Source organism: Apteryx rowi, unplaced genomic scaffold, assembly GCF_003343035.1.
Source record: "Apteryx rowi isolate R43461 unplaced genomic scaffold, aptRow1 scaffold_24, whole genome shotgun sequence".
NCBI classification, from domain to species: domain Eukaryota; kingdom Metazoa; phylum Chordata; class Aves; order Apterygiformes; family Apterygidae; genus Apteryx; species Apteryx rowi.
In genome coordinates, this window is record NW_020448752.1 from 1,373,539 (window position 1) to 1,396,131 (window position 22,593).

At 40.4% G+C, this 22,593-nt stretch overlaps 1 protein-coding gene across 6 annotated transcripts in view; it reads left to right on the forward strand.

Moving 5' to 3' along the window:
- TAF1 (TATA-box binding protein associated factor 1) overlaps window positions 1-22,593 on the forward strand; it is a 38,514-nt gene that overhangs the window by 6,702 nt on the left and 9,219 nt on the right. For all 6 annotated transcript variants that reach the window (XM_026066226.1, XM_026066221.1, XM_026066222.1 and 3 more), the window contains 23 exons: window positions 1,024-1,140; window positions 1,547-1,714; window positions 3,104-3,231; window positions 3,355-3,462; window positions 4,328-4,501; window positions 4,603-4,776; window positions 4,861-4,965; window positions 7,040-7,240; window positions 8,996-9,137; window positions 9,956-10,086; window positions 10,638-10,718; window positions 11,086-11,235; window positions 11,396-11,515; window positions 11,685-11,860; window positions 12,548-12,789; window positions 15,062-15,275; window positions 16,956-17,121; window positions 17,283-17,494; window positions 17,744-17,852; window positions 18,058-18,156; window positions 19,411-19,588; window positions 21,062-21,129; window positions 21,515-21,637. In XM_026066226.1, coding sequence (XP_025922011.1) covers window positions 1,024-1,140; window positions 1,547-1,714; window positions 3,104-3,231; window positions 3,355-3,462; window positions 4,328-4,501; window positions 4,603-4,776; window positions 4,861-4,965; window positions 7,040-7,240; window positions 8,996-9,137; window positions 9,956-10,086; window positions 10,638-10,718; window positions 11,086-11,235; window positions 11,396-11,515; window positions 11,685-11,860; window positions 12,548-12,789; window positions 15,062-15,275; window positions 16,956-17,121; window positions 17,283-17,494; window positions 17,744-17,852; window positions 18,058-18,156; window positions 19,411-19,588; window positions 21,062-21,129; window positions 21,515-21,637 — 3,386 coding nt within the window. The remainder of the gene's footprint in view (window positions 1-1,023; window positions 1,141-1,546; window positions 1,715-3,103; window positions 3,232-3,354; window positions 3,463-4,327; window positions 4,502-4,602; window positions 4,777-4,860; window positions 4,966-7,039; window positions 7,241-8,995; window positions 9,138-9,955; window positions 10,087-10,637; window positions 10,719-11,085; window positions 11,236-11,395; window positions 11,516-11,684; window positions 11,861-12,547; window positions 12,790-15,061; window positions 15,276-16,955; window positions 17,122-17,282; window positions 17,495-17,743; window positions 17,853-18,057; window positions 18,157-19,410; window positions 19,589-21,061; window positions 21,130-21,514; window positions 21,638-22,593) is intronic.

Sequence of the window (22,593 nt, forward strand, 5' to 3'; positions counted from 1 at the left end):
GGAAGAATTTTGTAAAGGTCTTCTGAAGTTTTTCCTGAACTAATAGTGGTCTTCTGTTATTTCTAGGTAAGGGGTCACAATTCTTACAAGCTTCAGACTTCTCTTAGACACAGCTGCATTTTAAATTTAAATTACTTGTGTAGAATGAATGTGTTTTTCTATTTGTTATGTCCTACTCTGCTTTTACAAGGAAAGACTAATGGGAATGTCAGTTTATGTCACTCCCTTCCATCTTCAGTGGGTGCTAGCCTCAATCCTTTGCTCTTCAGCTATGGGTGCAAAACATCCTGAGGAGCTGGGGAGGTGGATTGGAGGTAGCTTTTCATTACAGTTTTTATTTTAGAACAGTTGTTGCCTGACCAGTTCAGGTTTGGGCTCGCTGTGTAAGTCCCATCGAATGCTACAGTACATGCCAAACATGGTTGGTTTTTTCACGTACAGCAGGTTTTGTGCCTTCCAGAAACATTGACTTAACTGACGTACGTGACATGTGACATTGACATATGTAGCATAAGGGCATAGGTGAGTTGGTCTGCCCTGGGAGAAGGATGATGGCTGGGGGCAAGAAGCTTCTGCAGAAGCTGTTTTGCAGAACAGTTCGTTCAGGTCTACTTTTTTCCTATGACAGTTTGACATCAGACAGGAAGTTGTTGGAGGTCAGACCAACTGTTCTGTCAGCAGCAACAGTCTGCTCAAGGCCTCCCTCTTTTATAGGGAACAGATAGAAAGGCACCTCACACATCATTATTCAGCTTATGCAGAACAAGCCAACATAACTTTCAAGAAGCTGCAGACCTCAGGACTAAGCTGTGGGTGAACATGTTTTTGTAATTGTTAGTCGTAGCTATACTGATGAAACGTGACACTCTTTGGGTCTAGGATCTGTGATATGACGAATAGAACCAACCTGGTTCAAACGGGAAACCATTCTCCATCCAACTCCAAATTTGGATTTAAGGCAATGGAACACCTCCTTCAATCTTCCAACTCAAACTAACCTTACTTTATTTCCCTTTTCTCTAGGGTTGAACCGAAGTGGCTCTTTGCTCAATCCACCCATTCCACTAGCGCAGAAACCCAGTGTTGCAGGAGTCCTAGGTATAGCAAAGGGCAAAGAAAAGCAGACCCCTGAACAACAAGGTAACGAGGGTGTCAATCTTTGGCCTATGAATATGTGCACGTAACACATGTTTCTGTATAGACTTGGGTTCTGTGCAATAACAAGGTCCTTTTTGGTAACAAAGTGTAGATAAAAGGAATGTGCTTTTGCTTCAAAACCTGTTAGAGGACCTACTATTTCATTCTTAAAGAGATTCTCTGTGTTTCAGTGGAACAAAATCTCTCGGCGTTGGTGAAAGTGAGACTTGAGGCTCTTCTTTCTTTTAGCTTCAAAGTTCTGTTTTCTTTGCCCTTTAAAGGTCCTGCCTCAGAAGGCATGGAAAGAAGGGGAAGGTTGAGTAAATATGGTGTGGGATGAGCTCTGAAATGGATTTTTGCCAAAGTAGTGTTTTAAACTATCAAAGTTTCTGCCTTATGATCTTTGCAGTTTCCTTGGATGAAGATAAGCCCTGGTACTCTATTTTTCCAATTGATAATGAGGAATTAGTATATGGCCGTTGGGAAGACAATATCATCTGGGATGATCAGGCAATGGAAACCTTCTTGGACCCCCCTGTCTTGACACTTGATCCAAATGATGAAAATATAATTCTAGGTATGTTTACAGCATCCAGAAATTTGACTCAAATGGGAAAATATAAGTTAAAGTAGAAGCAAGGGTTTATTTTTCTCACCATAGTGGAAATAAATGGACTGGGTCAATGCATGTGTCCTTTCTTTGTCCTGACTTTTGAAAACCGTTTGCAAGTGATCAAAGACCTAGCAAAAGGAGGATAGGTGTATCTTGCTACACTTGTATATGGTCTGGACACGCATAGTGCTGTGTAAGCTCTCAGGAAAGTGGTGCAGTCATAAGGATTTCTGTACCTATAGTTCAGAATGTTTTGGTATTAGCCAGCAACTTTGAAAATCACTCTTAGCTTGAGGTTGATTGCAGTAGAAACAAACTTAAAATACTTTTTTCCAAAATCCGAAGTACATAACACAGTTTAACGTGTTTCCACAAATGGATGACAGATGCAAACCATTCTTAGTTTACGTAGAATAACACGAGATCCAAAAGGTTTCTTTCTCTGCATAAAGTTGACACAGATGCTTACCAAGCTCATGTTGCTAGGCTCTGCTTCTCTTGTGAAAACTGCACAAGAGAATCCACTCTTCACAAATTGCTAACACTTTTATTTATACTACTTTCCTGGAATTTTTCAGGAATCCCCTTTGGATTCAGGTCCATATTACTTTTGGATTCAGACTCGCTTTCATGTTGTAGATACATGGGGAAGAAAAGGATTATTAAACCATGCATTTGGGGAACAGTATTGGCACTTCTTTCCCCAATGTTGACTAGTTTCAGCTCTTTAGAATAGCTTTGGCAGAACAGATGCTATTTCTTTTACTTGATTAGACTATTAGCAAATTATGTTTTGAGCAATGGGTACCACAAACCATCCCCACAATCACCTTCCTCCCACCCAATTCTTCATAATGCTGAAGAAGATAAGGTAGAGATTTAAGTATGAAGCTTTTGTGTGTGTGCTGAGCTTGTTTCATCTTAAGTACAGTTATCAACGTACATGCTGGTACGACTATGTACCTGGGGTTAATGCAGTTTAGCATCAGTAACCCTTTAACATGATCTGATATAGTGGTAGTCAAGCACTTTGTAGTAGCTGAGACAGTCTTCAGGGGCACTTTGACAATGTCGTACTATATTCTGTGGGTCTTACCTGAAACAATATATATTGAAAATATCTCTGGCATTTGTACTACAGGTGCCAACTCTCTGTGTTCTGGGGAGGACAGTTTTTACACTGTGGTATTTGGGGTTACAGATGAAGAGGGGGAGGAGTGCAGGAGGAGGAGAATTGCCCCAGAAACAGAACAAAAAGGCTAAAAGGTCTTGACAAATCAACAACTCAGTGGGAAACTGTGGTGCTGAAAAGGGAACCTCAGTGCCCTAGAGTGTGTTTGCTTCTCTTTTTAGAAATTCCTGATGAAAAGGAAGAGATGACTTTGAACTCTCCATCCAAGGAGAACAAGAAAGAATCTTCTCTAAAGAAGAGTCGAATACTGTTGGGGAAAACAGGTGTCATCAAGGAAGAACCACAGCAGGTCAGCGTGAGCTTTAGCACTCTGGGGATTGGGAATGACCTGAAAGGAATGTGGTGGTTTGTTTTTTTTGTTGGTTTGTTTTATTTTTTTTACCTTTCTCTCTCTGTCTTTCTGTAATATTAGAACATGTCTCAGCCAGAAGTGAAGGATCCATGGAACCTCTCCAATGATGAGTTTTACTACCCCAAACAGCAGGGACTTCGAGGAACCTTTGGAGGCAACATCATCCAGGTAGTGACAGTACTGCTGGATATAGAGTTAGGAATAGAATGTTTTGGTAGTATGTTTCTGAGATTATGACTTAGGATTTGTAGAAAAACAGAAAATCAGGTTATAGTGGGTCAGTTAAGTGTTCATGTAAGAGAATTTTAATATAGTTTAGTTAAAATGCTTAGAAAGGAGTTTGAACTAACTTTTCTTGACTGTCCCATCAAATTGAGGCGTGCTAGGTATGTGCTAGGTCTTACTGCATCATGTCTGTCTTGCTTTTGTTTGGTGATTCTTTCTGCACCACTCTTRTTGAAGCAGTGATGGTGAGAAAATAAGTGGTGACAGTAAAGCATAAGTAAGGCTGTGCTTCTGCTACTGGTGTGTTTTTAATCTGGATATAATAAAAAATAGTTTAAATATTGATGAATTTAAGCTACTGATGGCCTAGGCCTTGGTGAAGAGGTGATACTTTTTTCCTATTTCATTGTGATACTGAATGTCCACTTCTAAAACCTCAGCTGCTTCCAGCCTCTTCTGTAATGGGGAAAGTGTATGCAATTCAAAATGTGCTGCTTTTTCACTGACATGGGTAATGGTTTGCATGTTTCTAAGTAATAAAAATTCTTCTCAGTAGGTACCCTGTGAAATAGTAAATGAGAAGTAGTCTTTGCACAGCCAGAAAGGATTGAATACCCAAGCCTACGTGCTTCCTGTCAAAGGGCAAAATGTGTGATAACACATAAATTTGAATGCACTGCTGTTATTACTAGCAGACATCAAAATGCTGCTAGGTTCTATTAGATAAGGCAGGGTTGGCAGGATTGGAGGATGATCTTTGTTTTGAGATGCTATGTATCATTTTTAACGCATATTTTGTTTTTATCAGCACTCTATCCCAGCGGTAGAACTTCGCCAGCCATTCTTTCCCACCCATATGGGTCCTATGAAGCTCCGACAATTTCATCGGCCTCCGCTGAAGAAATACTCTTTTGGTGCCCTGTCTCAACCGGGACCCCATGCTGTGCAACCTCTGCTGAAGCATATAAAAAAGAAAGCCAAGGTACAGTTATTTTTGTCTTTTTCTGGTGTCTGCTGTGACTCCATTTGCATGGTATATGCTTGATGTGCTGTTTCCCTAATGCTGTCTTTTCACTGGCACAGATGAGAGAGCAGGAGCGTCAGGCTTCCGGGGGCGGTGAAATGTTCTTCATGCGCACACCACAGGACCTAACTGGCAAGGATGGAGATCTCATCCTTGCTGAATACAGTGAGGAAAATGCCCCTTTAATGATGCAGGTTGGCATGGCAACAAAGATAAAAAATTACTACAAAAGGGTGAGTATGTAAGCTCTGCTGTTGCACAGTGATTTTCTTCTGCCTCTCGCTGAGTGTTAACTGTATCTTCGCTGCACGTTGCAGAAACCTGGCAAAGATCCAGGAGCTCCAGACTGTAAATATGGAGAGACTGTTTATTGTCACACTTCTCCGTTCCTGGGTTCTCTACATCCAGGCCAGTTACTGCAGGTGAGAAAAGCAGGAATAAGAAGATGGAAGAGTTGAACACGGGATAATAGGTAGAATGTTACGTGCCCTGATTGTTTATTGTATCACACATGATGCCCAACTTTCAACCAGCAGATGCAATTTCATTTCCAATTTTAAGTCTCTCTGCTTACTGATCATATTGCAGTTCTTGGCTTTTAATGTTTTTTAAGTATCTCTCTGTTGTACGGTTTTTAAAATTGTTGTAGGAAATGGTAGTATTGCAGGAAGTAAATCATTACACTGTAATGGGGTTAGAAATCTTGTTGTTAAAGAGGACTTCATTAGTAGAAGGCTAGAGCTGCTTCAGTGCTGAGGAACTCGGTAAATAGGTGTTGGAGGGGACAAAAAGCATGGCTGCATCATGGTCCAGGGTGTGTGAGGTGAGCAAAACCTCAATTTTTTTCCTGAAAGTTGCACTGTTAATTGGATAGGTCTGCCGGATGCCAGTTACTAAGTCAAGTTTCTCTGGTGTTGAAAGACGTTTGGTTGAGATGGGAGAAATTAAGAATGTTTTAAGGACCAGGTGGTTGTTGCGGATGAGTGAGGAGTGATGCACTTCATTCGTAAGAGAGAAGCAGCAATATGTTTTACTGAGGTAAGACAGTGATTTAACAGAGTTCAATTGTAAATAAGACAGTGATTTAACAAGGGTTGATGGCAAGGTTCACTCAGTTATTTACTGCATGGAGGACAGGGTCAAATGAAAGTGTCAAGGAGACCCTCCCGTTGAGTCACAAGGTTCAGGGTGGACCCCCTTGCTTTCCAAACTCCTCCTCAGGGGAGTCTGGGGGTGACTAGATTCACTCTTAGTCCCAGACTTGGTCAGCGGTTAATGTGTAAAGAATTATGTGCAAAATCAATCAGAGATGCAATTTAGCAAAGTTTTGTGAAGTTTTGCAAAGTTTCAGCATGCTATTAGTCACTTACCAAGGATCTGTCATGGGTAAGGAATCTCTCAACATGGAGGAGTAACCTTGACAGGCGTCCCTGCTCAAAAGGAGGTTCTGCAGTGCAGCCCGCTGCCGTGCAGGAGAGCTCAATGGGCTCTGGGCTGCCCCCTGTTTACGGGGGGAAGATGATTAATTCGTAGTCATATTTGCATACTAGACAGATTTTAGTTGGCGCATGCTCAATTAGCCCTTGCCTATGTGCTGTTTATGGAGAGGTCAGGTTGGGGGTGGAGGGGGGAGAGCACATCGGGGGGGGGGAAGGAGCACACTTGTCACACTAGTTACAAAATCCATGATAAATACAAAAATAAATCCATTCCAGCTAATGCTAATTGCTGTTGCTGCAGCAATAATTCTGTCCACGCTGTACCACAGAAAAAAATTAGGGTGAAGAATGGTGTTGGAGATTCATAACAGAACTGACAATGCTAATTGTTCAAGCTGAAAAGGACTTGGTCAGGGATAAAGCAGGACTTCTGGAAGCCTTGAAGTGAGGACAGGGCCACCTCAGGGAAAGCTGTGCAACGTGGATGAGAGTAGCCTGGGAGAGTAGCAATGGGTAAGGCTCATGGAAGCCTTACGGATGGAGGAAACCCTTACAGCAGAGGATGTTCTTGCCAATTCTGCTCAGTCTAGTGCCTCTTGGTGCCAGTTTCAACTTCCTTACCTTTAAAGACTGAACAGTTCTGCCACTATGCTTTCCTAGTTAAGTTCTTACCACCTCAGTTTCTGAGCAAAGTCTTCAGTTCTCGTTTTTATTGCCTTCTCCCATTCCCAGGCTGTGCGTGTGTCCTTGTTGGTTTTTATGGTTGTGGCACTTTCCTGCATATCTATTCTTTCTGTCCTTTTTTAAATTGTCTCTGTGAAGGTCAGTCCAGAGACCCCTTCAAACTCTTTCTGCATTTGTTCTAGGCTTTCTTACGCTTTTGTGCTTCATCTCTGGTTATTCTCTGAATAAACAAGGAATGTTCTGACTACACATCTCAATATATTGTGACATAAATGATGGTGTACCACTGATTGTATAGTTTTTTTTCTTTAAGTTCTCCTGCAAATTTTGGTCACTCTCTGACTTTCAAATTTTTATTTGTTTCTCTTGTTAGGCATTTGAAAACAACCTTTTCCGGGCCCCTATCTATTTACATAAGATGCCTGAAACAGATTTCCTAATTATCCGGACACGACAAGGCTATTATGTTCGAGAATTAGTGGATATTTTTGTAGTTGGTCAGGAGTGCCCTCTTTATGAAGTTCCTGGTCCCAACTCTAAACGAGCTAACACCCACATCAGAGATTTTCTGCAGGTACGTGATAGAGATACAGTCTGGGGATCTGAGAGGTCTTTGGAGAAAGTCCATGGCTTAGCCATGGACCTCATGTGAACAGCCTTGAGTTGAGAAGCTCATGGCCCTGCTATGGCTGCCTTTATCTCTGAGGTAAGAGCACTACAGGAGTTGATTGTTAACCATACAGACCTTTCTGGTTGTCATTCAACCATTGATTTGTAGCATGTTTCCCCTGTTTATTTGTATCCAGTCTGATAAGTRTATGATCGAGGCATTTATTAGCCATGATGGAAGCTGACAAGATTATATAAAATCGTAGGAAACTAAGCAAATTAGAGTGAACTTTGCAGTGGTTATACAATATAAAAATACACTTACGTGGGTTATACCAAGAGATAATTAAGGGATCTGATCCCAGTCTTATTACATGGCACAGAATTAGAGTTGATTCACAGGTCTTTGATTTCATAGGTCTTGGTGCACTTAAACTGTGGGATTGTCAGTGACCATTCAAATAAGTATCCTAAAATTTAGATGTTGGAAATTATTTCCAATCGCTTACTGTCAGTTTAACTAAAAATTATAACCCAGGAGGTATTGGCAGCCACAGATGGTGACTGTTATTGGAGTAATCCCAAACAATTGAAAGGTAACAATTCTATCAGAAACAATTTTAGCTTCTGCCAGTAGTATTGGAGATCTCTTTATGTGGTTGAGAATTTGAAAGCTTTTAGACAAATGCGTCATTTTAGACCACAGCTACATGTTTGAGGTGGTCGTAGAAGCAGGTAAATAGTTTCTGCTTGCCACAAATAGCAGTAGGCAGGCTCAATACTGAGTTATTTCAGCTTTTAAACTCTTATTTGTAAAACATACGTTTGTTACTTATAGGACTTCAGTTCTGGTACAGATCATTGCTGAAGTATTTGTCCTAACATATTACTCAACTGTTTCTGTGTATGAGGGATGAAAAATACTTAAAGTTTTACTGTTTACGAATTTGAACTGCTACACAGGTATGCATTTTAGGTCTGTTTCAGTTTGTAACTGATCCCCCAGAAAGGAATTATTTGGATAAGTTTTGCATAGGGTGCTGTGGTAGCTCTGTTTTTCTGTTCTTTCTTTCTGAATTTTACAAGTTATCTCCCAAAAGAGGAGTTTGCAAATGGAGATCATAGATTCTAAAATTTGGTAACAGCAGCTGCAAGCAAGACTCTCCCACTCCACACACCCCTGCTCCTTCCCAAATTAGTTGTTTGTCTACTGGGAAAGTGTAATTTATATTTTGCAGTTTGCAAATGTACTGCATGACCTTTTGAAATCCCTTTCAGCTCTAAATTCTTGAATCAGTGATTCTTCTCACTTTCCTTCCCACCTCTGTTCCCTTCCCTCCCCCAAAAAAGAAAAAAAAAAGATTTTTAACTTAGCTTTATCTTGGCCCTTTTCATGTAGTCAGAAAGAAGTGCATTCCTTAGGCTGGAAAATCTCTGCCGTTCTCAGAGTTCAATTTTCTGTTCCAAAGCATTAACACTTCTAATGTGATAATATACAAATTTTCAAAACAGATTTTTTCCCCACATCTCATTTTCAAAAACAGCTGAACCTGAAAGCAGACATGTGACTTGGAAATCTTTACTGGGTAAATTTTTAAGAAACAATGGGTTTAAAGTAGGAACTCTGGACTAGTCACCTTAGAAACAGCATTGTTTACACTGTCTTTGCAGATTTGTTGTATTCTTCCCTCAGACATCACAAATGACTCTTGTTTTCTAGGTTTTTATTTATCGCCTCTTCTGGAAGAGCAGAGACCGTCCTCGAAGAATTCGCATGGAGGATATCAAGAAGGCATTTCCCTCGCACTCGGAGAGTAGCATCCGAAAGCGGCTAAAGCTTTGTGCTGATTTCAAACGCACAGGTATTTTAAGGTGTCTCATGGAGGCTGCTCATTGCTTCTCAGCCGTGCAAACCAACCCATCCTTTGCTACCTTTAGAGTTCCAGGAGGAGCTCCAAAGGAGGAGGCAGCATCTCCTCCTGAACTGTTAAATGATTTTTTGAAAAAGTATGTTTAAAAAACTTAAATATAAGCTGGGAGATTTTGTTCCAATATATAAATGTATACTTTCTTTTTTGGCATAGTTCTCCTTGATTTTGAAGAATGACTACAGTTTGGACTTTTTTTTTTTTTTTTTTTTTTGTAACTCTGGGCAATGATTGACTTGTATGGTAGCAATGTACAGCTGTTACACCAGCTCATATACCTTTCCTTCCCTCTGTGTATGGGTATGTTATTTTTTGCAAGCAAACACACACCAGTAAAAGCCTGTCCCATCCTCGTGAGTCTAATAGTGCTCAGAGAGCCTGAGTTCTGATTTTAGCGTATGCAGAATAATTAACAGGCAGTAGTACAAAGTTCTTTAGGCTAGCTATAGGGAAAATTGAAGAGGGAGGGAAGTGAAAGGTGGGTTAAATGCTTTTGGAATGTAGCTTGTGCATTGACTGGGCATGAATGTACAAGACTGATACAAGTGGTGCAGAGTTAGGAAGCATTTATTTAGACCAATGCAGAACACAAACACTGAGCGCTTTTAGTGGTTTAATGGTCACAGATTTGTCATGCTCGCTCCATTAGCCAGCATTGCAGCAGGATGCCAAGTCTTGAAATGCAGTTAGAATGATGGTGCTATCCAACATTTGCAGGAAACTACTCAGTGTTTGATCTGTGCATTTTTCAGGGATGGACTCAAATTGGTGGGTTTTAAAGCCAGATTTCAGATTGCCGACAGAGGAAGAGATCAGAGCGATGGTGTCCCCAGAACAGTGCTGTGCTTATTACAGCATGATTGCAGCTGAACAGCGACTGAAGGTAAACATTGCTTGTAGGCTACAGGGCAAGTTACTGTGAAGGATGAGGCTGGGAAACACCTTCTGCCTAAAGCTATTGCTATATAGTTAGGCAGACTAGAACCCTGACAGCTGAGCAACTTGCTAAATTTTCTGCTGCGTAGGAAGGGAGTTAAGTGCTTAAAGAAGGAACCATTATATTCTTACCACATGTTATTTGGATGTTGAGGTAGCCATGCTCAAAGGTAGGAAAGGGAAGATGTGAGCAAAGACTTTGTTTCTACCTGGAGCTCTAAAGAGCTGAAGAGAGTGACCAGTGTGTGACAGGACTGGTCTCTGAGAGAAACTGGTTATTTTTTTGAAGTTGAGTGCAATATTTGATTATGGAGCTTGTCAAAATACCAGGCAGTTTGAGACCTGTGATCCTGTGGTTCAGTTCTTGGCTCACAGTGAATTTTGCAAACAATTGCCTGTACAAGTGCTCTTGTTCAGCAAGACAGGTCTCTGCAGGAGATTTATAATATGCTTTTCAAGACTTGAGGTTCTCATTTTTTTTCTAATATTTCTCTGCAGGATGCAGGTTATGGGGAGAAATCTTTCTTCGCGCCAGAAGAAGAGAATGAAGAGGATTTCCAAATGAAGATTGATGATGAGGTATTGTTAGAAAAATGCGTGTGCCTGCAAATATACATGGCAGGAAAAAAATGAGGCCTTAAAAAAAAAAAAGAATAAATTTCAAATAGGATTCAGCAGATCAAATGTTTTTGTGCCTTTCCTGGGCACTCTTCTGGCAGGCTTACACCTGTGCTCCAGCCTCCTTCATGCCAGTTCCCCTCAAGCTATTTAGCACTTTGGTTCTTCATGGGGGTTTTAATGAGGGTGAGTTCCACTGCCTGCTCCTTTAGCTGCTCTGTTATATCATTTGGAAACTTTTCCGTTTGGGGGAATCCAAAATAAAAAGCTTGGCACTCTCCTTGGTGGGAGCAGGATTGTGAGGGCATGTTTCTCTTCTTGCTGGCAGGTGCGCACAGCTCCATGGAACACCACACGAGCCTTCATTGCTGCTATGAAGGGCAAGTGCCTTCTAGAAGTGACTGGTGTAGCAGATCCTACTGGATGTGGTGAAGGATTTTCTTATGTGAAGATTCCAAATAAACCAACTCAGCAAAAGGTATTGTTCCCAAGGTTGGGTTGAACATGGAGCCATAACTGGAAATCAGACAGGAGAAATGGAGTAAATATGGGGTATGAGATGAGGAAAGTATCAGAAGGTGAGCCTAGGAAAGACTAACACGTTATGACATTCGTAGGCTTTATTTTTCTCTGAACAGGATGATAAGGAGCCGCAACCAGTGAAAAAGACAGTGACTGGGACAGATGCTGATCTGCGCCGACTTTCTCTCAAAAATGCCAAACAGCTTCTGCGTAAATTTGGAGTGCCTGAAGAGGAGGTGAGCATGAACTTGGAGCTAAATACAGAGTTCTCTTCATGGATGGATTCAGCAACTGGTGGAAGGGACATATTCTTTTCTGCTCTGGCCTTGTTGAACAAGTTGAAATTCACAGTTTCCTCAGCTGTGAGTCTCTAAAGCCCTTTCTAGTCCGACTTCTTCTTTTCAGATAAAGAAGCTGTCCCGGTGGGAAGTGATTGATGTGGTACGCACAATGTCGACAGAGCAGGCTCGTTCAGGGGAAGGTCCTATGAGCAAATTTGCACGTGGATCTCGGTTTTCTGTGGCAGAACATCAAGAGAGATACAAAGAGGAGTGTCAGCGCATCTTTGATTTGCAGAATAAGTAAGGTCTTATCTGATGTTTACAGCCTTGAACCCCACCCTGTCCCCACCTTAAAAGTCCAGATCTATGAATGCCTGGGGCTCTCTGATATGTAGTGGTATAGATGTTGATTCTTCTAGTTGGGCCCACAAAATATACTGCTGAGAAAGAGGTCTTTGACTGTTTATAATAACTAATGGGGTAGCTTTAGTGTCTTCTTATCATAGACCTTCAGAAAAGGTAGAAAGAGTTGTGTAGCCTACCGTGTATGATGGCATGAGATGTTCCACAGATGAGTAGTTTACCACCCTATTTCCTTTCTTTTTTTCAGAATAGCAGTTTGCCCTAACTCTCTTGGGTAGCAACTACCAATCCTATGTTCTAATCTTTGGGACTTCCAGAAGAATTCATGCGTTATTCCTTGTTCTTGCTCAAGAGCTGGCAGTAGGGAGGGAATATAATACTGTTGATGAGGAAGAAAGTGACTTGTTGAAGAGCATAGGCTTGGGACAGTTAATCTTTTGGACATGGGAATTACAGAAGGACTGAGAAGGGAATATATTATGCCTGTTAGTCTTTTTTTTCTTTAAGAGCAGTGATTTGCAACATTTTCAGACCTTTGTGTCATTTTTGCCTTCTCTTTCTGGGAAGGTGACAGGCTGATTTTTTTTTTTAAGTAACTGACTTTCAAGGTGCCTCCTGTTTCAGAGTTTTGGAATCCACTGAGATTTTGTCAACAGACACAGATAGCAGCTCAGCTGAAGACAGTGACTTTGAAGAGATGGGGAAGAATATTGAGAATATGTTACAGAACAAGAAAACTAGTTCTCAGCTGTCTCGGGAAAGAGAAGAGCAGGAACGAAAGGAATTGCAGAGGATGCTTCTGGGAGAAGATAGTGGCAATGACAAAGAGAGGAGCAAAAAGGACAGGAGAGACAAAAAAGGGCTGTGTAAGTAACTGCTGCAACTAGAACGTGCCTGGGAAGGATGTAGAACTTTGTGTCAGGCTGCTAAGTGTGCTGGTCTGGCCGCTTGGAGGAAAGCACAGATTCCTCATGGGGGGAACATATAGATAGGTGCTTATCTGGGGCTTCTTCCTTGTCCTGAGCAATTCCTGACTGAAAATACATTTACAATGTCTCCTTTGCCCACAGCTTTGACTATTCTGAACTATAAAGTTATTCTGGTACTTCTTTAGATATTCACTGCTGCTTTATGCTCAAGTTTCTGTTTTTTCTTTTTTGTTTGTTTGTTTTGAGTAATTTTCTCAAGATGTGTTCATGAGTAAAACAGTGTTCTTGCAAGCAGTTCATGGCACTCTGATTGCATCTGTTGTGTACACGCAGCTGTGCACATTGAACAGATGTGCACAGTACGCAGGCTGACAGCAGTGTCTGTTACACTTTGTGCTGTGGCAGTGTTTTCAGGGGGTAGTTGGGCAGTTGTCAGACTTGGATCTCCTGGAGACTTGTGTATCTAAAATGCTTTCCAGCAGAGCCAGACATGTCCCTAATTAGTGGGTATAAGTGTTTGACCTGCGAGTGAACTGTATGAGTGTGTGTGTGAGGGTGCTCTGAGCACTGCTACATGTTGCATGTGTCTGAGCAAGGTTGAGCTCTGCTGAATCTGGATCAATGTTATTGTCGCTGTCGGAAATCCCTTTAACAGGGGATATGTGGAAGATTACCTGATGACTGTTATCTTATGAAAAGATATCCAGCATTACTTAGAACAAAATCCCTCAAACAAAATTATGGATGGTGCTGGTATGGACATAAGACAAGGCTAGCTCACGGTTGGAAAACTGGACAACTATTGGCCTTCAGTTTCTGCCAGATCTCTGGGTTTATAATCAAAACCATTATAACTGTAAACAGTCTGCAGAGCAATGCTGCAGTGGCTTACAGATTGCGCTTAGGCAACTGCAGGTCCTGGTTGACTGTAGTTGTTCCTTTTGGCCCAACAATCCATGAAATGCTGCATTGGAGGCAGTATAGTGCAGATGTTTGAGTACAGATCTGCAGTGTTCTTGACCATTTCCTGAGACAGTTGAGGGTGTGGAACATTGAGTTTGTTGTGTGTATTGTAGCCAAATGATGATGCAGATGTAATGTTGCCACTTTCATTAGAGACATTTTATGGTAAAGAATGTTTTTCTCCAGTGAAGAAATGATTTTTGTACAGCTCTGAGGGTTCCCCATAGAGATGGATTCCTCATTTCACATAATCCACGGCTTTCCCTCCCCTGTTGTCTCCTGATCAACTCCCAGCTTGTAGCAGTATTCTTGTTGGGCTGAAGTGCATGTTTCCTTGTTTGATCTCACCATGTTTCCCTTCCTTCAGTCCTCGAAATATTCTCCTCCAAGGATATTTTCCCTTCTCCTCTGCAACAGTGATTGTCCTACCTTTACTGTCACCTAACTTCATTAGTGCAGACCTGCTGTATTAAGTAACATTCATCACGTAACACATTTAATAAGATCAGTCATTGAGGAGCTTTACTTGTAATCTCTCTCCAGCTGAAGGTTAGGTTTAAAAGAACTTCACCGTATCTTCTGTAGACAGTTCCTTATCTGTTTGCAATTTCTGTCCTACCAAGAGGTGGTTAAAGGCTCCTTTATTTGGAAACTTACATTTCCAGGCTTTCTAACAGAGTTGTTTCTGTAAACTCTTTTAGATATGGATAATTCAATAGACTGCCTTTGTTTCAGATTGATGGGTTGATTGATGATGATAAGAGAACATGGATAAGCAAGGAAAAGACCTGTATTGCTTGTTCGTGCTTTTCAATCAATGACAAACCAGCTACTTCTGTCTCTTAAGTATTTCTGTTTGATCTTTCTTCCTTTTGACCAGACCAGTCACCTAGTGCAAATATGTAGGCTGAATTTTGTAATGAAAGGTAGATGCTAAGTAAGACAACTAGACACTGAAACTATTTTTAACGTTTTGGCACCCATCACTGTATTGTCAATAAAAGATCTTGAACAGATTCTGTCTGTTCTGTCTGGTGAATTCTGTCACCATGCTGTTTGCTTACTTTCTCTGTGCGTTCTGGATTCCAGAGATTAGTTTTTTTCAGATATTCAAAGAAATGAGCTTGCCTTAGGTTTTCCTGAATTTGTGTCTTGGAAATTTCTAAGCCAAAACTGTTCCCTGTGTGTAAACAATGATGCTTTTACAACGTGAAAGAAATTAAAAGTAAATAAAACACTCTTGTAGCATCAACTTCTGGAGCTTCAGCAAATTCTCACAAAGATGATGACACAGCCTCTGTAACCAGCCTTAATTCGTCTGCCACTGGCCGCCGCCTCAAAATCTATCGAACGTTTCGAGATGAGGATGGGAAGGAATATGTGAGGTGTGAGACAGTTCGAAAGCCCTCTGTTATTGATGCCTACTGCCGAATACGGACTACCAAGGATGAAGAGTTCATGTAAGACCTATATGTTTTTCTTTCATTTGCCCATAGACTAGTTCATACTATTGGAGGTAGGAAGAAACATCGATAGTTAGTTTCCTTTGCCCTGTGGGGAGTATTTGATGAAAAATGCTGTCTGGTGTAACTGAATTGGAAATGCCACCTTTCTGGCTACTGGCAGAAATGCTTGATGACTGTTGTATAGCAGGGAGAGATGATTTCTTGTAATCTTTGGAGCAAACTTTAGTAGGGTTCAATTTTAAATATCCCAAAGAGAGAAGGCTATCAGAATAGAGAATAGGATCCAAGATAAAATGGAAGCATTTCTCTGTGGGCTACAGAAATTTGAAAGGCCCCAGCAAAACTCTGCTTCCCTTCTATTGGTTTGGTTTTATAGCATCAGTATACTGCTGTCTCTATGTAGTTTCTATGCATAGCAGATTATTTTCCTTGGCTACCGTCTAAAGGACCTCATGTTACCAAAGAGCCAGGGCATCAGTAGTCTTCCATAAAATGGAATCTTCTTTTCATAGTGCTTTATTAAAACTCTCTGAGATAGTCCACAATGTGAAAAGATAATAACATGCAAAATTGAATGCTAAAATATGGAAAAAGTGCCAGATTTAAAGCCATCTGCAGAATGCAATCACACAAATAAGCACTATTAGATATTTGCAGAAAAGGATCAGTTCTGTTCACAGAACAGTTCTGTTCAATCACAGTTCTGTTTCATTAAGGGTGTGATGCAAGATTGTCTTGTGAAGGAGACTGAGTCTTGGGGTTTTGGGTGTGTTTTTTCAATGTATGGAGAGTGTTTGGTGAGCAAGATAGGTGCCCACAGGAAGAGAAGAATGAACAAGACAGAAAAACGAGGCTTTCGCAGCAGCTTTCTGTAAGAAGTTGCATTTCTGACAAAAGTCACTTAAAATTGTCTAGACATAGAAGGAACTCAGTTCACTCTGGCAACATTTAGCTATGTCTCAACTTTAAAATGCTGGAAGCCTGATTTAGAAGTGTATTCGCTTGTTCTATGCCTGAAGTCATTGGAGTCTGTGCTTTGAATCTGCGAAATTCAAAGTACTGTGCAGAATGGTACTAGGCATCCTATTTTGGGGCATCTAAAACCAGTGACGACTACTGGCAGATCTGGTTAAATTGCTCATGACTTTCTTCCTCAGACCTATGAAATGATGTGCTGTTGCTTTGTTAGTGAGGCATTTGGAAATTGTGCTAGTGAGAATTGTAGAAAGGCCCCCTGGAAAGTAATTGTTTGAAATAATTGTGTATGGAAACCTGGCACTGTAATTGTGTGGAGAGGGAGAGATTTAATGGCTGTGCATTCAGAGTACTATGCATTTTGTGGACTGATTAACTATGATTCTGAGGGGAAGAGATACCGTTTGATCATACAGTTATTTTGTATAATGTAATGTGTAAAGGGGCTGAATTAAAGTTGAATAGACAAACTTATTTCATAACCTTAATGTTGTTTGTAGTATGTTTATTCTAGAAAGCTATATATTTAAATGGAGTCCTAAAATAATGTGAAAAGTATTTGTAGCAAAAGAACCCAGCCCTTACATTCTCTGGCTCCTCCAGAGTTTTGTGATGGAGGTTCAAGTGCCAGGAAAATTGGACTGGTGGAAGAGCACCTGGTAAATCATCGATTCAGGTGAAGAACTTTTGTTTTTTCAGACGAAAGTTTGCTCTATTTGATGAACAGCACCGCGAGGAAATGCGGAAGGAGCGGCGCAGGATCCAGGAACAGTTACGAAGGTTAAAACGGAACCAAGAAAAAGAGAAACTTAAGGGCCCTCCAGAAAAGAAGCCCAAGAAAATGAAAGAGCGTCCAGACTTGAAAGTAAGCATATCCATACATAAACCATGCTAACAAATCTTGGGTATCAGAGCAGTTTTCTGTTGTGTGAAAGGTCTGACTAGAGGATTTTTATGATAGTCTGTCTCTACACTAATAGTCTGTGTATGAATTCTGATCTGTTATCTCTTTCTTATATTTTGTAGCTAAAATGTGGAGCTTGTGGTGCAATTGGCCACATGAGGACAAATAAGTTCTGCCCTCTTTATTACCAAACAAATGCCCCACCTTCTAATCCTGTTGCCATGACAGAGGAGCAGGAGGAAGAGCTGGAAAAAACAGTCATTCACAATGATAATGAAGAACTCATCAAAGTAGAAGGAACAAAAATTGTCCTGGGAAAGCAGCTGATTGAGAGGTAAGGGAAGAAGCAGAGACATAGATTGGTAGTGAGGAAAAACTGATTTAGAACTGAGTGCAGACTCTTCATCACCTGTATAGCAATCACAGGAATAAAGTGACCGGGGCTTACACAGGCTGTTATGACAGTATTTAGATTGTACGTTTGGTATTATGGCAGGTGGGACCAGAGCCAATACTAAGGGACAAATGGAGTTGTTCACAAGAGGACTGGAGAAGAATGTTATTTTTGTTTCTTTTTACTTAGTGCAGATGAGGTTCGCAGGAAATCACTGGTCCTGAAGTTCCCTAAACAGCAGCTTCCTCCAAAGAAGAAGCGGCGAGTAGGGACAACCGTTCACTGTGATTATCTGAATGTGAGTCAAGGTGTTACTGAGCTGATTTTATTGTCTTTGTTTCTGTTGGTACCAACTAGCCAGTTCCTTTACTACATCTGTGCTCCTCAGCATGCAACAGAGGCACCTGCTCAGAAAATTAATAAACTAAATTGCCTAGGATTTCTGTAGATTACTATTTTGTGTCTTGGAACTACCTTAATTTTTCTGCCTCTTATTTCTTCAGCGTCCTCATAAATCCATCCACCGACGGCGAACAGACCCTATGGTGACACTGTCGTCCATCTTGGAGGGCATCATCAATGATATGAGGGATCTTCCTAATGTAAGTTAAGGCTATGAGACCAAAAACCTTTGTCTTAAGCAACATGGTTAAAGTAGGTAGTGTGCTGTAGACACCAAAATTATGCTAGACTGCCCTTAGATAAGTTGTGTTCCAACAACCCCTTCCCCCTCCCTGGCTCTGCTTTTTATGGACAGTCTAGTCATACCAGTATCCCATGATGTTTTTATTCCCAGTTTTCTGTTTTATTGCACTGCAAGTAGTGTTTGGTTTTCAAACTGAATCATGTAGGTTGTCTAAGTTGTGTGCTAGCTTTTGAGTTTTGGGAAGGCAGTTGTGGCTTTTTAGCACAGAAGACATCTTGTATTTGCTTTACTTTTCCCCTGTGTCTTTTGGATAGATTTGAGAAATATCTTTTCCTCTAAAGGCTGCGTTTTTCACATTGCTATCTGCTATCACGAAGTACATGAGTTTGTTACTGCAAAGGCAACTGACAGAAGAATTGTTCTTAGTGTTGATTTACAGTGTTCCTGTTAAGCATGTTTGTTAAATCTTGTTGGTAAATGCAATTCACGTTGTAATCTTCCATCTGCAGAAAAGCCACCGACTTCCTGATATCAGTGCATGGGTCTACATTTGTTTCACATTAAGGGAATTATTTTTTTGTTTATAAGGGCAAGAAAATTCTTTTAAAATAGAAGAATAAGGCTTGCCTACACATGAGCCTTAATTCACATTAAGGTAGGGTACACAATGAAAACAAATTGCTGAGACAACAGCACATCTTTATGGCTGTTTATTAGAGCATCACCTTATTCCAGTTGGTGTGTACCACTTTGTAAATTATTTCAGCTCAGTATGTCTGATCAGAAAATAATGTTGAATAATCCTGTGTGGATACATACTCAAAATCTGGGATGTGATTTTTTTTTTTTTTTTCCCCAACAAAACCAACAAAAGTTGCATGGCCCAATTGACTCATCAAAGGTTGCAAAAGCAATAATTTAAAGTTAAGATTTGAGTTGAAATGAGAATTTTAAAGTTAAATTGCTTGACTTTTGTACTACATACCTAAAAATTCTACCCAAGACTCCTTTGTAAGATTTGTAAGAACATTTTGTTGAAGAAAGCAAAAACCATCATGGGGCTGATGCTTATCATATTTTCCTTGGTGTTTAGGGAACTGATTGTGCAAAGGCTTTGTATGTTAGTGTCCATTCAACTGTGGAGGTTAAATTGAGATTAATTGTGCTAGTACTGTGTTAAGAAACATTCTTTTCTTTCCTTTTTCCTCAGACGTATCCCTTCCACACACCTGTAAATCCAAAAGTCGTCAAGGATTACTACAAGATTATTACTCGGCCCATGGATTTACAGACCCTGCGTGAAAATGTTCGTAAGCGGCAATACCCATCCCGGGAAGAGTTCCGAGAACATCTGGAGCTGATTGTTAAGAACAGTGCGACTTACAATGGTAAATCATTAACAAATGAGGGGAATCTGTGTTTCCGTTAATGTGCTGTGGGTGAGAGGTGAATCTTTTTCTTTTAGAAATAATAAAAGCAACAGAAAAGCAGAGTAAGGTGTCAGGTGGCAACAATAAATACATAATTTTCCAGATATACCTGAAAGATTGTATAAACGTTAATGAACTAATTCATAAATGAGAAAGTAGTGAATGCTGACATTTAACTATAACTAAATGATGACTGTGATGTAGTAACTAAAACTCAGTTATGGATGTATCCATTACTGGGGAAATTGGTGCATGTATTAAGTCAAACTCCATGCTGAAGCAAAGAGCTGCATATCCCCTAATATAGGTGAAGGTGAGTAAAACATTATTTTCAGTAGACTGACTGTCCTTCACTACTTCTTTCAGATGTGGCTCAGTGGGGAGATACTTGTGAACTTATTTTCTCAGTGTTATGATTAAGTGAATGAATCTTTCAATACAAATAGGAATAATTCACACCTGTTGGAGCCATTGCCTTGGAGCATGCAGCTTTGAGTAGAGTTAACTGTAATGATTTTTGCTTTTTTTTTTTGTTCTTAGTTGCAATAAATTTTTCCCTAATTGGGAAAGTCAGAAAGCTAGTTTAAAAAACTCAAAGCATAGATTCTGCAGCACAGCATGCAGCTGCTGGGGAAAAGTGCTGATTCATTGAGCAAATGTGGGTCAGCTGTATTCTGACTGTTGATAAGAAAAGTCTTTATCCAGAAAGTATGCATTAGACAGCGAAAATCGCCCAGCTGCATTGAGTCTCTCTGGACTGTGCAGCAGTCTGGCTGATTCTGACAGCATTGGTCTTGTGCCTTTACTGCTTCCTTTATTATTATGACAATGGAGTCCCTGTTTTATTCTAATTAAAGAGATTTTTTTCATAGTTCTGTTGCAAATAGTCATTTCTGTAACTGAGGAATCATGACATTTTCTAAAGCTATGGTTCTCTGAGTATTCACCTTACAAGTCCATCCTTCCTTCCTAGACAGCCCTGCTCCATTGACTGGATCTAATGAAGGAAACAGAAATTTCATGACTTATCCTCTGAAAGTTTGGAACAGTTGGACTGCTTAGAGGCCAGGCTTCCATAGGCGCAACTGCTTTTCTATAGAGTTTCCAAAACTTAACAGAATGTATACTAGAAATGCGAATATTTGCTACAAGTAACATTTTTTCATATAAAACCCATACTAAACTTGAGAAATCGTGTATATTGAGAATATACTCCCAATTGTAGTAGAAATCTAACCAGTGATGCTTAGGAGTAAAGATTAATTCACGTAGTTGTGTACATGGTCTTGATAATACTTTCAAGTATTATATCATCAGGATGTGTTCACTGATGTTTGGGAGGGTTTTGTTTGTTTGTTTGTTTTCCCCTTTGAATTCTAAAAGCTTCCTTCATGGCCAGGGTATCTCACTGTACTTGCTGTGTGTTTGCAGGACCAAAGCACTCCCTGACACAGATATCTCAATCCATGCTGGACCTGTGTGATGAAAAGCTAAAAGAGGCAAGTCTTGTCGATGAGTTCTGATCGGAGTGGAGAGGGAGGGATGGTCGGGGTGGTTGAGAAGTTTGAGGATAGAGGATGTGAGTAGGCAGAACACAGGGCTTTAAGGAGAGTAGAAAGAATAAGGGAACCTCCCCCGCCCCCTCTCCCCCGGTGGTGTATTTGAATTTTTACAATTTTAAGCAGTTCACACTGGATTCTCTTTCAAAAAATAGATGCTTATTTGCTACGCTAGTTACTTTATCTTGTATCTAGGCTATTATCCCCCCTTATTTGCAAGTGTCTTCATAAAAACGTGAACAGAAATCTCTTTAGGATAGAGTAACCTGATATTAACATTTATTAATGTAACATCAGCTGCTGATGTTCCTGAATTTTATTGCAGAAGGAAGATAAACTGGCTCGATTAGAAAAAGCAATTAATCCCCTCCTGGATGATGATGACCAAGTGGCCTTTTCCTTCATTTTGGATAACATTGTCACTCAAAAGATGATGGCAGTTCCAGATGTACGTAGCTTGGGTATCGTGTGTGTATGTGTGTGTAAATCCCGTTTCTACTAACAGAGATATGCAAAATGTGCTGATTATAGTCCTGTGGCCTTATATTGGAGGGAAATGTTTGCATCTTGTGGCTGTTATTACACTGTAGAAAAAGGAGTGCTGTGTTGGGGTGCTGGGCCGTGATTTTCTGACTGCCACAGACATTGCTGCATTCACCCCTTTTCACCAGAGCAAAGGTCCAGAAGTGAAGGTTGGGTTCCGGTCCTTGTTCTGCTGTTCTCGCTCCTGGATAATGTTGGTGTCAGCCTCCCATTAGAAGAAAGTCACTGATTTTTGCCCTCTTAAGGGCGCTGGGGAGCTATAATGAAAATGATTTTTTTTAAATGTATTACAGGAATGGAACATACTCTTCACTCACTGTATATAGTGCTTTTGTAGAACTCGAAGCAGCCTGCAAAGGTGCAGTTTACAGGCGCAAACCAAACACAGATTGATTTTTTTTTTTTTTTTTTTTTTAGCGGATCCAGTTCACTCAGTGTTGTATTAATTTGCATTAGTATAAAACCCCCTAAAGCTGAAATAATAAAACTGTGTCTATAAGGGCTTCAGTGCTGCTCATCTATAAAGTATATTGTGTCTGAATGGAGCAAGGAGCGAGAGACTCTAGTGGTTTGACTATGTATGAGAAAGAGGGCTTGATGCCTGTTCCCTTTAAAAATTTGACAGCCTCATCATCTTTTTTCACCAGATTCTCTTTTCTGGTGTTTAGAAACAGATTAAAAAAAAATTTTTTTTTTCCCATCACACCATGCTGAACTGTCAAATCACTGTATATAGCCCCTGTTGTGAGATCAGACTTAGGTTTTTGTTCTTTGTTATATTAAACAAAGCAGTGAGTGTTCTTAATGGATATTGCAGTTATATTGTGGAAGAAACAGTGATGATAAATAGAAAAAATCTTC